Source organism: Thunnus maccoyii, chromosome 9 (assembly GCF_910596095.1).
Source record: "Thunnus maccoyii chromosome 9, fThuMac1.1, whole genome shotgun sequence".
Taxonomy (NCBI): domain Eukaryota; kingdom Metazoa; phylum Chordata; class Actinopteri; order Scombriformes; family Scombridae; genus Thunnus; species Thunnus maccoyii.
In genome coordinates, this window is record NC_056541.1 from 4,064,722 (window position 1) to 4,078,091 (window position 13,370).

Consider the following 13,370-nt stretch of genomic DNA (forward strand, 5'->3'; position numbering starts at 1 on the left):
CAAAGATTTCCAGTAAGTCTACCTTACTATTTTGAGGAGAGTCTCTTGTGTTGTCTTACATTTCCACAGAGGTGGAAACTAAATACGTTTACTCAAGTACAATTTTGAAGAGCAAAATATTGTACTTTTTTACTCTACACTAAAAATCACCGGGTTAAAATTATACACAGTTTAGATCAATATAGCAGCAACACAATACTGAGTTAATGTTACCTAGAAAGCCACTCAAGACAAGAGGTTGTTTTGATCCAGTTTATTTTAGACTTAGAAAACTTTAATATCCTCCAAGAGGCAATTTGTGGTGCAGCACAGAACATGTAGACATGTTAAAAGTACATCAGATAAACAAAAACAACAATAGTCCAAGTTCATCTATAGCAGCCATCATAAATACCATCAAAGTCCTGGCAGGCATTTAAAGTGCATATCATTCACTGTACACCAACAATTGTGATAAATATAAATAGACAGTGAGTATACTGCTCATCCTCGATGTATGCATGTATTTCCTCAGACTCCCAATGGCTACCACATCTTATTTAACTGAGTTATTGCCATGGGAATAAATTAGTTTTTTGCTCGGTTGGTCCTGATCTTAGGGTATCTATAACTCTGACTGTTTGTCTGCCCTCTCAGTCAGTCTGGTCAGGTCCGGGTCCGGGTCATACAGTGCAATAAGAAAGGATACTCCCAATAAAAGATTTGTAAAATAGAGAAATAATTTTATTATCACCATTAAAAAAGTTCAGTTTTCTAAGAAAGGGCTTTTGGCCTCTTTAAAAATAGCATCAGGACATTGGTCCATTTTTTTACTGTTATTTTCCATTTCATCACACTGTGTGCAATCCACATGTTTCATAATTGCTCAGGCAACAAACAAACAAACAGAAAACAGAAAAAAACAAAAACAGCACTTCTGCAATGAGTCAAAATTATGTCTTTACCAAAAGTCCATTAAACAATATTTTTTATAACAAAACATACACTCTTTTGTGTTGCATTTCCAAATACGAGATAAAAGGTGACCAAAGATCATAGAGAGTTTGTCCACAATTTTTGTTTTCCAATGACAACTTCTCTAAGGGAAGAAACACTGTCCTAGGAAACACAAAGAGGGACTTTGATGCTAAAATCCACTTGATGTGACTGATTTTTGCACTAGGACACACTGTGGATTTTGGCCTCCATCACTTACAATGAAAGCACATTTGAAGGATCTTTTAATATCCAGTATGAACAGGAGGAATGATTACAGCGAGGAAAACCTCTTTCACTGTTCATACGGACACCTGACTGTTGATTTAAAGCAGACTTGAAAAATTGTGAACCTGCCCTTTAATCTCCTCCCTCGGCTCGCGGTGCATTGTGGGACTTTATGTAAAGGCAACATGGCGGCAGCCTGTGCCAGATCTCTCAGTAAGGTCGGTTGGAGTATTTTGGAGTCTCCGGTGGTCCGCCGGTCCGGTACCGGCTCCTACCTGGTGGGGAATGCCAGCGCACGCGTGTCCAGGAGGGCGTACGGTACCGGCAGCGGACCGGGGCTCGGCTCCAGGCTGCTGTCCTCTCTGCGGGCAGGAGGAGGCAGGGCGCTGGGCTGCGCCTTTCTGCTCGGAGGGGGTCTAAGTTTATACCAGACTGTCAGGTGGTCAGTCCAGCAGCATCTGGCCGAGGAGCACAGCGAGGTGAGTCCGGTCAGCTGCGTCGTTACGCGGTCAGGAGACAGACAGACACACACACAGTGGCTCCGGCGAGACTTATTGTCCCCCCACTTTCAGGTATTACGGTAATGACTTGGTGCTTCTAAACCAGGTATTACGGTCATGGCGACCGTGTCAAAGGCATGACATGTTGGACCTTTAAATCCAGTCAGAATCAACCATTGTGTCATTCAAATGAAATCTAAGTGGTATGATAATAAAAAAATCACATGTCCCTGGTGCTGTTGTGACAGAAAGGAACCGGGAGAAACGAAATGGCCAAACGGCTAAATCTGTCTAAAAGAAACTAGACCCTTTTATTTTTCATGACTGGATGTGTCCCACACAGTGTCCAGTATCTTTTCACAAATAATTTAACGCGCCAGGTTTTCAGAAAACTTGTTCTGAGACACAGACATGTCATTGTACTAGTGAAAATGAACAGAAGGTGCTCTTGGTGTGCACCTGTACTATAGTAAAGTAGTCTTTCATTAATGAGTAACGTGTTCACGTGTTCATAACTGGGTACTTTCATCGCCAGTTCAGTGTTATTGCAGCAGTTTAATCAGCTGTATGTATGTGTCTCAATGACTTCCAGTCTAGTGGACATGGGTTTTCTGTGGGCTTGGATGGGAGGGGAACTATCTTGAGCGTTCAGGCTGGAGACTGCTTGAGGTTGTGACCACAAACAGTCTCCAGCTGCTACCGTTTTTGATCTGGAAGTACCCTGATGGGAAGAGAGAATGCATTTCTTACCATGTTTTAGTTGTATAAAAACTGTAGGCTAGGTAGAGATTGAAAGGACGCTGATGTGAAAAAGTTCATTAGCTTGTTACGTTACCCAAACCTCCTCTTCAAAACTCATTCCAGCGCTGCTAGACCTGTGTCTGTTCTGCAGCTGCTCCATGATCTGGACCACTGCTGCAATACCACTAAATATATTTACTTAAAGAATAGTTGATGTGAAGCTTATATGAGGCTTCATCAGTCTGAGTTAGTCATATCAAGTGGATATCTGACACATTTACAGTCTTTTTAAGCATCAAATTCCCTCTTTGTGTTTCCTCGGACAGTGTTTCCCTGTTGAGCTGCAGGTGGAAGTATAGTAACAAAAAGAGGGACTTTGGCACTAAAAAGACTGTAACGTTGAAAGATATCTACTTGATTTGACTTATTTGGACGCTGAAGCTTCATATCAGCTTCAGATAAACCGAAAACAGTGAAAAAAGTCCAAAGGTTATGTCATCAAATTGCCTGTTTTGTTCAACCAACTGTCCAAAATATAAACATAGTTAATTTACTATCACATAAGATCAAGAATAGCAGAAAATCCTCACAATTGTCATGAAATGTTTGGCTTTTTCTACTTTAAAACTGACTTACGTGATCGATCGATTATCAAAACAGTTGCTCGTTATTTTTCTGACTGACATGGACCCTCTTTCCTCCGTTGTCGTGTTCCAGGTTCCAGGTGACGGTCTGAAGCTGATTCTGTACCAGTACAAGACCTGCCCGTTCTGCAGCAAAGTGCGAGCCTTCCTGGACTACCACGGGCTGCCCTATGAGATCGTAGAGGTGAACCCAGTGATGAGAAAGGAGATCAAGTGGTCGACCTACAGAAAAGTGCCGATCCTGATGGTGGATGGTGACGTGGTAAGAGTCTGATATTATCTGCAGGAGACAGGATTATTATATAGATACTAGATCCCACAGCTAGTATCTCTCTCACCTCAAATACAGAGTTTAAGAAGATGATAGTTTTTATTTTAGCTTAAACGCTTTAAAGCCTCTTTCACACATAGTTCCCAGTAAATTACTGGGATAACCTTTAATGCACTGCGAGTGATTTTCACTATTCACACCAGCAGCTACATTCAGGAACATTTCCGTCTTGCGTCTTTTCACGCATGCCATGGCGATGCTGGAATGACATGTCATGTGACACTTATGGATGCCAACCGCCATAAAACTCAACAGAAGAAGAAAAAGATGGTACAAGCCGGATGTACATGGAAGATGTCTCTTATTTTCAGGAACATGGCGGACTGTCTTTGTCCGGTCACAATGTTCTTGTAATGTATTTAATATTCAACAAGTTTGCGAGACAAGAAGTGTCCGTAAACAAGCTGCGCATTTAAATACGTCATCAGCGGAGTCTTGTGATTGGTTCACTCGCTCCACATGAAAGCGTCTTTCGTCAGACAAGCGTAACCTTTTATGTTGTTGTCCCTGCAACATTACTGCTTTCATTCACAACATGTTCCCTGAAATGTTACGACGTCTTGAGGTGAGAAATTGGCGGCACAGATTTCCCTGAATATCGATCCCTGCTGCCGTTCACACACAAGACTCCATGCAGGAAATGTTCCTGAACATTTCAGGGACAGACTGCATGTGTGTGAAAGGGGCTTTAAACCCTTGTTTGCCTTTCTGGCTCTTGAGACACCAAAATACTTATTTGAAGTCACACAGGAAGCAAATTATCAAAAGAAACACAACTTTCTACCTCAAAACCAGTGTTAACATGTCGAATCTGGTTCACATTTGAGTAAAAACTTTTTCTAAACCACCGTAGAAAAGATCAGAGACCATATCACAAAGATGCTTTAACACTTTTCAGTCTGATAAATAAATTAAGTCCTGTTGTAATTTGGAAATTAAACTCGTAAACCTGAATCAGAATTCACCAAGTTGACTCTGAGTCACCAGTTTAGACCAAATATCTTTATTTATTTATTTATTTATTTATTTATTTAGTTAGTTAGTTTGTCTCCCATTTCAATATAGTTAATAGGAACAAACAAGCGTTTCCCATAGAGATGCTGTCAGAACCACAAACCAGCTACGATGTATGTCATTGCATAGATTCCCATACAGTGTCTTTATAGACAAAATAAAAACAGAACATTAATGAATCAGGAATGAAGGGCCTCTGGGTAAGTGATACCTTCAGTCTGTTTAAACAGGGGAGGAAGTTATAAACATGTTTAGAGTAGTGAGAGGAGTCATGACGGACCTTCTGCCCCTTTTTCTGCAATGTAACGGTGGACGTTAACAGCTTCTGTGTACGATGACACAGCTAAACTAAAGTGCAGAGAACCGACAGCTGGGTTTCTCAACTGCTGATTTGAATCTGTGATTATTTTAGGTGGACGGCCTGAAAAACTGGTTATCAGTTCAATTCAGTTCAGATCTTTATCGTCCCACAAGAGGAAACTCTCTTTGCAGCAAAGCAGCACACAAACTCTGAAACATAAACACAACCAGTAAGACAATTGAAGACATTAAAAGTGTTGATAATATGCTCAGAATTCAGGATGAAATAAAGGATGTATGTCAGCAAAGATAAGAAATCCAGTCATAGTTATTAGTGTATTTTTGTAAAATTCTGGTATTGTGACAACCTTGGAGAGTTCACTATACCCGGTATAAACTGCACAAGATGCCTAAACTATACAGATAACACCACTATATTCACCCAGTCTGCCTCTGCACACCAGTACAAACAGTCTGGACAAACGTCACAAATGATCTTCTCTCATCCCAGTCTGCTCCTCCAAGTGTTTTTTTTATTTTCAAATGTGTGTGTTGTGTTTTGTTTTTAATGAACCCTGCATGATGTGTTTGTGTCTTTTCTCTCTTTTGTTTCCCGTCTGCAGCAACTGAATGACTCATCTGTCATCATCAGCTCCCTCAAGACCCACTTAATCGACAAGTGAGTCGCAGCTTCCTCAACATGTTATTTGATGTCATGTGAAGATTTGATTTATCTCCATAATTATTGTAATTAAACAGCCTGAGTTGATACACGTCAAATATCCCGACACTGTATAACTTAGTGTTAAGTGATAGTCATTGTGAGGGGAGATCATACTGCTTGTTTCTGCTGCTACAGCAACATGTTTTAACATCATATAAAAGCTTAAAGTGTTTACCTTTTAAATTTAAAACCTTCAGCTTTAGCTTGGCTTTTTATTAGAATATTTTATCACCATTATTTACTTTATTTAATCATTTATTTTATTGCATTAATGTTTTAAAATGTTTCTTACCTATTTAACTGTCACTGTCTTCTATCGATTTTATTTAAAATAAGGATAATCTTTTATTTATTATGTATTTTACTGTTTTTTGTGGGGGGTTTCACATGTGCATTAGTCTTTGTTTTTACTCTTATCAGCTTGTCAGTCATCTGTAAAGCACTTTAAAGCACTTTTTTCTCCAGGTTTGGAGATATCTGTCTCTTAAGGAGCCCCCCAAGGGTCAAGGCGAGATTTTTTTATTTATTTGTTTTGCATTATCTCACGATATTTTGCGTTACCCTGCAATATTTTTCATCTTCAATTCCTTCTCTGAGCCATAACGTCTATTTCCGCTCAGCTGCTCCCAGCTGAAGCCCCAGTATGGATCAGCTTATTGTATTTTACTTTGAACTGGGCATTAGATATGCTGATATAGTACCACTGCTCCATAGTCATTGTGATGTAATTGGTGAAAGTAAACCTAAACAAATTCTTAGATCGTGAGTTCTCTCCAGAAGAAAGCGGTATGATAATCCGCAGGATGCTGTCGGTTTCATTCGTCACCGGTTACTGTAGTCAGGACAACTGCACGGATACAGATGGATGTATTTTAAATAAAGAGAGTTGGATCCCAGACGACTTTCACTGAGGAAACACGGAACGCAAAACTACTGCAAGGGAATGCAAAAACATGCCGTGACCCTTGTGAGGCTCCATAGTCTAACATTTTCTCACTCTACCTGGTACGATGGAGGTTAAAATTATTTTTTGGTGCTTGCAGAAAGTTACGCAGGATAATCTACAAACCTCACTGTGGACAGTTTCCAATAGTCTGTAAATAAAACTTTAATTATCTGCATAATAAGGACACTATGTACATATGAGCAATCACACAAAACTTTACTTCCCCCATAAATCTAAAAGTATTTACTTTTTATTTACTTATTATGTTTTTTGTTATTTCTGTTCTTCATGTATCTTATTATTATGTGTAGTTGTTCTCTTATTTCTTCATTTTGCCGTTCTGACACCTGCACCGAAACAAATTCCTGAACAAAATAAAGTCTGATGAAGTGTGACACTCTGTCATCCAGGAAGAAAAGCATGTCTGAGATCCTTCGCTGCTACCCGGAGATGAAGTCGGTGAACGACAGAGGGAAGGAGGTGACGGAGTACAACAACAAGTACTGGCTGATGCTGAGCGAGGACGAGACCGAGCTGCTTTACCCCGAGAAGGGAATGCAGAAGTGAGTTTAGACACATTTTACTACACACTGCTGTCAAGAACTGAGGCTGAGCTGTGAGAGATGAACATAGAAATACGTTCATCTCTCATACTCATATGCATTTTCATATTTTTATTTTATTTTCATATTTCTGTGGCTCAGCCGTCATCCATTGGCCTTATGAAGCTTTTCATTCACCAGCTAAATGAAATGATTCTTTTCAGTCCTCTAAAGTCCATCCTAGTTTACAAAAAGCATCTTGGCTCCCTGATTATAAATGTGAAACATGCAGTCCGAACCCTGGAATGTCATTTTAATTTAATTTAATTTAATTTAATTTAATTTAATTTAATTTTTTTTTTTTACTTTACTTTACTTTATTTTATTTTATTTTATTTTATTTTATTTTATTTTATTTTATTTTATTTTTTATTTATTTTAATTTAATTTAATCTTATTTTATTTTTTATTTTATTTTATTTTACTTTATTTTATTTTATTTTATTTTATTTTTATTTTTTTATTTTTATTTAATTTAATCTTATTTTATTTTTTATTTTATTTTACTTTCTTTTATTTTAATTTAATTTAATTTTTTATTTTACTTTTTATTTTATTATTATTTATTTTATTATTTTATTTTATTTTATTTTATTTTATTTTATTTTATTTTATTTAAAAGGGACAGCGTACAGCTCAAACATACATGTCACCATTTGATGCACTGTACCGGATTATAGCTTCATGCTAACACACAATACAAAACTACACACAAAAGCACATCACAAATGTATGACTGTCAAATAAAAGTCAAGTCATGAAGACCAGGAGATAGAAAATCCAAATCAACGAGTGCAGAAACTTTTTAAGTCGGCTTAGAAAGTGCTGATGGAGCCGCAGCTCCTCACATCATCAGGCATCATTTGTGTCTGTTACAGATAAAAGCTGATCGCCAAAATGCAGTGCAGCAAAATGGTTTGATACAATCTGCTATAGAGGATATTCTGGAGGATCTAATAGAATTTACTGAGTGTGTGTTAACAAAGTCACGTAGCGGAGGAGGAGGCCAAACCATTTAAAGTTTTATAAACCAGGCACAAATTTGAAAATAATCTAATACTCTCAAAGCTCAGTAGATTGTATTTCTCCAGAACCCTACAGTGATGGAAACGCTTTGGCTTTTTAGTCCAGAGTTGTTAGAGTGTGTTTGTATAAGGACTCAACACAACAGGACATGTGTGACCTCATTAGAGCTGCAATGATTAGTCGATTTTTAGTTGCCGACTATTGAATTAATCTCCCAACTATTTTGATAATCGATTCATAATTTAGAGTTTAAAGAAAGAAATGTCCAAATTCTGTAATTCCAGCTTCTGGAATGTGAATATGTTCCTGTTTCTTTATTCCTTGATGACGGTAAACTAAATATCTTTGGCTTGTGGACTTTTGATCAGGGTAAAACAAGACATTCAAGGACATCAGCTCAGGCTTTTGGAAACATTGATTGAGAGTTTTCATCATTTTCTGACATTTTATGGACCAAACAACTAATAGATTAATTGAGAAAATAATTGACAGCCTTAGACCTCATGTTTGACAAAAACAAGTGTTCAAAAGTGGTTTTTAAATCTACTGAGGAGCATCTCAGAAATCAGGGACTTGTTTCTGGATAACATTCGATCTTCTGTTTCCCCAAGAGTGTTTCTACAGTCTCCTAAATTTCCGTAGCGTTTCTCAAAGCAGTACTTAAGAGCAGGTGCACGTTGTTAGGGGCTTCTTAACATTTTTTGCAAAGTAGATTTTCCTTTAAAAGTTTGAAACTTGCATTTTTACATCCATGTTTACAAGCTAACTGTCATCTCTCCTGCCTTTGCTGGAGTGTTGCTGTATTTCTGTCAGGACTTTTTATTGCGTCATCTACAAGCATGAACTAACAAAACAGGGACTTGACTTAAAAAACAACTTGCATCATCTGTCCCACATTATTCTGCACAAATGTACTGTTCGTTCCACATGTGGTCAGCCTACAGTATGCGGCAGCCGGACTGTTCTAAATGTGTTATTTCTACTGTGATGCTGAAACTGTGCTCAGTGTTTTTGTTTTTCTGTCCTGTTTTCAGAGAGGAAAGGAAGTGGCGTCAGTGGGCTGATGACTGGCTCGTGCACCTCATATCTCCCAACGTGTACCGAACTACCGACGAGGCCCTGGCCTCCTTCGATTACATCGTACGCGAAGGCAAGTTCGGTTCTTTCGAAGGGTTCTTTGCCAAATATGTCGGCGCTGCAGCCATGTTCATCATCTCCAAAAGGCTGAAAAGTCGGTGAGTGACACAACGAATGAATATCTTGAAATGGGCTTCAACCTGAGTTTAGTTAAAGAACTGCATCAGTTATTTCCTCCTTTTTGACCCGACAGACACAACCTGCAGGACGATGTACGGCAGGATCTCTACAAGGCCGTGAATGACTGGGTGGCAGCCATCGGAAAGAAGAGGAAGTTCATGGGTGGGAATGATCCCAACCTGGCAGACCTGGTGAGGAAACACACCAAACATCTGCAGGTTTTAACCACCAGCGGTGCCCTGGTCCAGACTGAAATAACTTGACTATATATCTATATATACACACAGTACTGTGCAAAAGTTTTAGACACTAAAGGTAAAGTGAGAATGCTTACAAATATATTGCTATAAATTGTTTAAATTTATCGATTAACTTCTTACAAGGTTGAGTAAACAGCAGAAATCTAAAGTAAATCAATGTTCGCTGTGAGCAGCTTTGCCTTTAAAACAGCAGCAGTTCTCCTCGGTTCACTAAAGCCCTGTTTCCACCTGGTATTAACATGCGTCTCCACATGCGTCCTGAGTGTCCAGATTCATACTGTTTGGAGTTAAGCAGCCGTCCTCCTCATAAATCCTGAGCTCATTATGTTGAGCAGCGCAGCAAAACTAAAAACTGTTGTTATCAACTTGACAGGACAGAGGAAACTATCCAGCAAAAAGTTAATGGTTTCATTTCTATTCTAATTGTCGATTTGAAGAAGGAAACCATTTAGAGGAACGAGAAAAATAGGAAAAAACGGGAGGTGGATTACGTTTTTAATTCACATGTTTATCCTGTTATCAGACAAGTTGAACGGCTTTGGACGGAGGATCCTGTGTCTAGTCTGCTGGAAAATAGAGGACGTCAGCTGAGTAGGCGGTCCTTCAATGTGGTCCAGGACGCATTGCGTTTACACTACTGAAAGAATGTGGCCACATGCGGCCCAGACCACCTCTGAATGTGGTCTGAGTGATCGGATCTCAATCCGTCCTCAATGCGTCTTGCATTTACACCTGTATTTACAGCTGTCCACTTGTAATCGGATCACCCGAGACGCATGTTAATACCAGGTGTAAACAGGACCTTTAACGCAGTTTTTCATGGTAACTTGCAGGCAGGTTGTTGTAACCATCCGGGAGAAGGAACGTTCTTCTTCTGTGGATTTATTATTTAGGTCGTCGACTCCATGAGATCAGGGCTCTGTGGGGGCCAAACCATCTGTTGCAGGACTCATCATTCTTCTTTTTGCAGAAAATAGTTCTTCATGAATAAATTTAGGACCGATCAGACACCTCCCTGATGATATTGCATAAGGATAAGAATCTAAACATCTAGGGTGCCTAAAACTTTTGCACAGTACTGTATTTATATATATAGTTTCTTTTTTTGGGTGTGTAATGAACATGACAGTCTTACAGGACCATTAACATAATGTTGATGATAGTTTTTGCTTTAATATCTCTTCCCTCCATTTTCCAGGCGGTGTTCGGCGTCCTCAGAGTGATGGAGGGCCTGCAGGCGTTCGACGACATGATGGAGAACACCAAGGTCAAACAGTGGTACCAACGCATGGAGAGAGCGACGCTCAACCACGAGGGACGAAACTGAGGCCGAGCTGAGCAGGACAGATGAAGGAGACCACAGAACACTGAGCGCTTCCAGCTCTCGGGGCGGGAGGGGGACAAAAAAAAAAAAAGACTGAAAACGGTAAACCTCCAGAAAGAAAGTGATCGGCATCAGGAAGCAAGAAAGCCTGCTTTTCGTTTGTGGAAATGTCCAACTGTCACCGCTGCCTCGATTTGATTTCCTGCTCAGACACACATGAATTTGATCCTGTTGATTTGTATGAACGGTTTGTTGGACTGTAATTACTGTCGCCAGATATTTAATTTTACTATTTAATCACCAAACTGCTCTGTGGGGGAATCATTCATTAAATCTGCTGTTCTGTGACGATTACTGACCTCTACTGGTGAACTGTGGGAACTGAACAACATCAATAGATCTTATTGTATATTTTCCCCCCCAGATAAATAAATCAACACAGTGAAGTCACAAAAACACAGTAAAAAATTGTGTTTATAGAGAGTATTATATAATACTGTTACTGCCCCTTTAATTGTTAGAGAGACAACAAGTTTTCAACTCAGCTTTGTAGGCCTTGACTGGTATCACAAACAGGTCAGAAGGATGCTTAAAAGAAATATTTTTGCAGTTCTCACTATGACAAGCAGCTCATATTTCATATATACTGTTGTTAAAAACATTGTGACACATTATATGGTAATATGGTCTATTTTAGTAACATTCGGGGGCTTTTTTAAAGCTCAAAAGCTTATTTATGGAGCAAAACACACATCTCTCTACTGGACATCTCTTTTTATTTCTTGAGATTTTTGCCTTTTTTCCCCCCCGACATATAATCTGGAAGCTTTTAGGTACTTGTGTCTTCTAATGGTGAAAAAAAAAGGAGACTGTTTATACTCAGTCGGGGGTGAAATAGGCATCACTTGTGATCAAAATGGTTGAGATCCTAGCCTTGTTGGCACTCAGATTACTCAGCTGATGTTAATGATTTAACATGTAAAACTTTGTCCAAAGAAAAAGTTCTGAGTTTTCCTTAATAGAGAATGTGTTGATTGGAATTTGAGACGTTGCGGTGTACCTTTACATCACCTTTGTCTGGGGAAAAACTGGTTATTAAGAAGTTTTGTAGTTTGGGTGTGAACGTGTTACAGCTGCCATGAGATCAGGTTACCTCTGTATTTATTCCAGATAATTGTTTCTGTGTAGTTGACGCAGGGTCAGTCTGGCAGTGAGGAAGCTGAGCGGCTGGTGTTCTTTCTCTCTCTCTCTCTCTCTCTCTCTCTCTCTCTCTCTCTCTCTCTCTCTCTCTCTCTCTGGGTAAAATAAAATAAAACACAAGAGGAACTGGTGAGCTGCCAGTTTGAATGTACTAAATATGCAAACTGCAGATCAGTTTCTGATTTAATTGTATGAAAACCATCTTAATGTGCATAGTTGTAAAAAGGTTAAATAAAGACAGAAACCTGGGTTGTGTGTTTTATTTGAGCACCAGATGACAAGTTACATTTACACTATAAAAAGAATCATAATGGGTAATAACACAGTACTTAAGTATTAAGGGTTTGCCCGAATACAAATACGTTATTCAGCAAAGCACAAATAGTGGGTTTTATATGAATATTTGTTTCATACAAATATTCGTATAAAAGTCGTATAAAATATTGCAAGTCAGTTACATCGTTATCTCTGCTCCGCTGTTACGTCTATCAGGGGTAAGTCCCAAGAGACTCCCCATAACCTGTTGTTCCTCTTCTCCTTTCCACAAAGTTAGGTTGTAAAAAATAGGCAATAAATGAAAAGTGCAAAGCAAGAATCACCTTTGAAGTTCTTCTACATGTTACATGCTGTGCTGTCTCTGTGTTATGGGTGTATAAATAGGTAGAGGTCTGTCTGCCTTGAGGTGATGAGTAAAGTTTTAGCTCAGTAATCAGCGCAGTCGTCTATGATCTGGGAGACTCCGGTTCAAGACCTGGTGTGGGGACCTCCTTCGTAAGGTAGTTTATTCATGAACACTTATTGTAAAGATGAGACAGGCAGGATGGTCAGTCCCTGTGTGCGTCCTCAAGCACCCTCTGGAGCTTCCACAGCCAAGAAAGTTACCAAATGTTTGACTAATTAAATAAAGAATCAAGATCTCTATGTGTGAGACTATCAGTTTAACCTACTGTTCTTTGTTAATCATCCCCACATGAATCCCAATGAAAAATTTAAGGTAATGGAGCCCCTGTTCTCCTTTACATACTGAATGGGGGGGGAAACTAATAACGGGTTTACACAAAGGTCAGGAGAGGTCTAGATATCCTGACTTAGTCTGTGGTAGGGGTCAAGCTTATTCTGCAGAGTGAGTACTTTAAATGTAAAACATATGATCAGTTAATACAACATTAATTTAGACTTTGCAATGTGAGAGAAATTTAAACAGTGGCTATCATTTCATGTATTTCTTGTATATTTTATAAATGTTGTCAAACAAAGTGGTCAGTATTAGTCTGCCATTCTACACCTGGTCCACATAT

The 13,370-nt window shown here is 39.0% G+C and overlaps 1 protein-coding gene across 1 annotated transcript; it reads left to right on the forward strand.

Annotated features, from left to right (window-relative positions):
- The first annotated feature begins 1,355 nt into the window (after positions 1-1,355).
- On the forward strand, positions 1,356-12,321 carry ptgesl (prostaglandin E synthase 2-like). Its single transcript, XM_042420684.1, has 7 exons — positions 1,356-1,682; positions 3,162-3,350; positions 5,357-5,412; positions 6,814-6,966; positions 9,066-9,266; positions 9,362-9,479; positions 10,747-12,321. Exons 1-7 carry the CDS (start codon positions 1,389-1,391, stop codon positions 10,873-10,875), a joined length of 1,140 nt encoding a protein of 379 aa, XP_042276618.1. The 5' UTR covers positions 1,356-1,388; the 3' UTR covers positions 10,876-12,321.
- Positions 12,322-13,370: the final 1,049 nt, after the last annotated feature.

Bases quoted from the DNA above. Each gene is read 5' to 3' on its own strand.
- ptgesl (XM_042420684.1), top strand. From the start codon at position 1,389: ATGGCGGCAGCCTGTGCCAGATCTCTCAGTAAGGTCGGTTGGAGTATT. The intron at 6,967-9,065 runs GTGAGTTTAGAC...TCCTGTTTTCAG, and splicing joins CCCGAGAAGGGAATGCAGAA to AGAGGAAAGGAAGTGGCGTC. The intron at 9,267-9,361 runs GTGAGTGACACA...TTGACCCGACAG, and splicing joins TCCAAAAGGCTGAAAAGTCG to ACACAACCTGCAGGACGATG.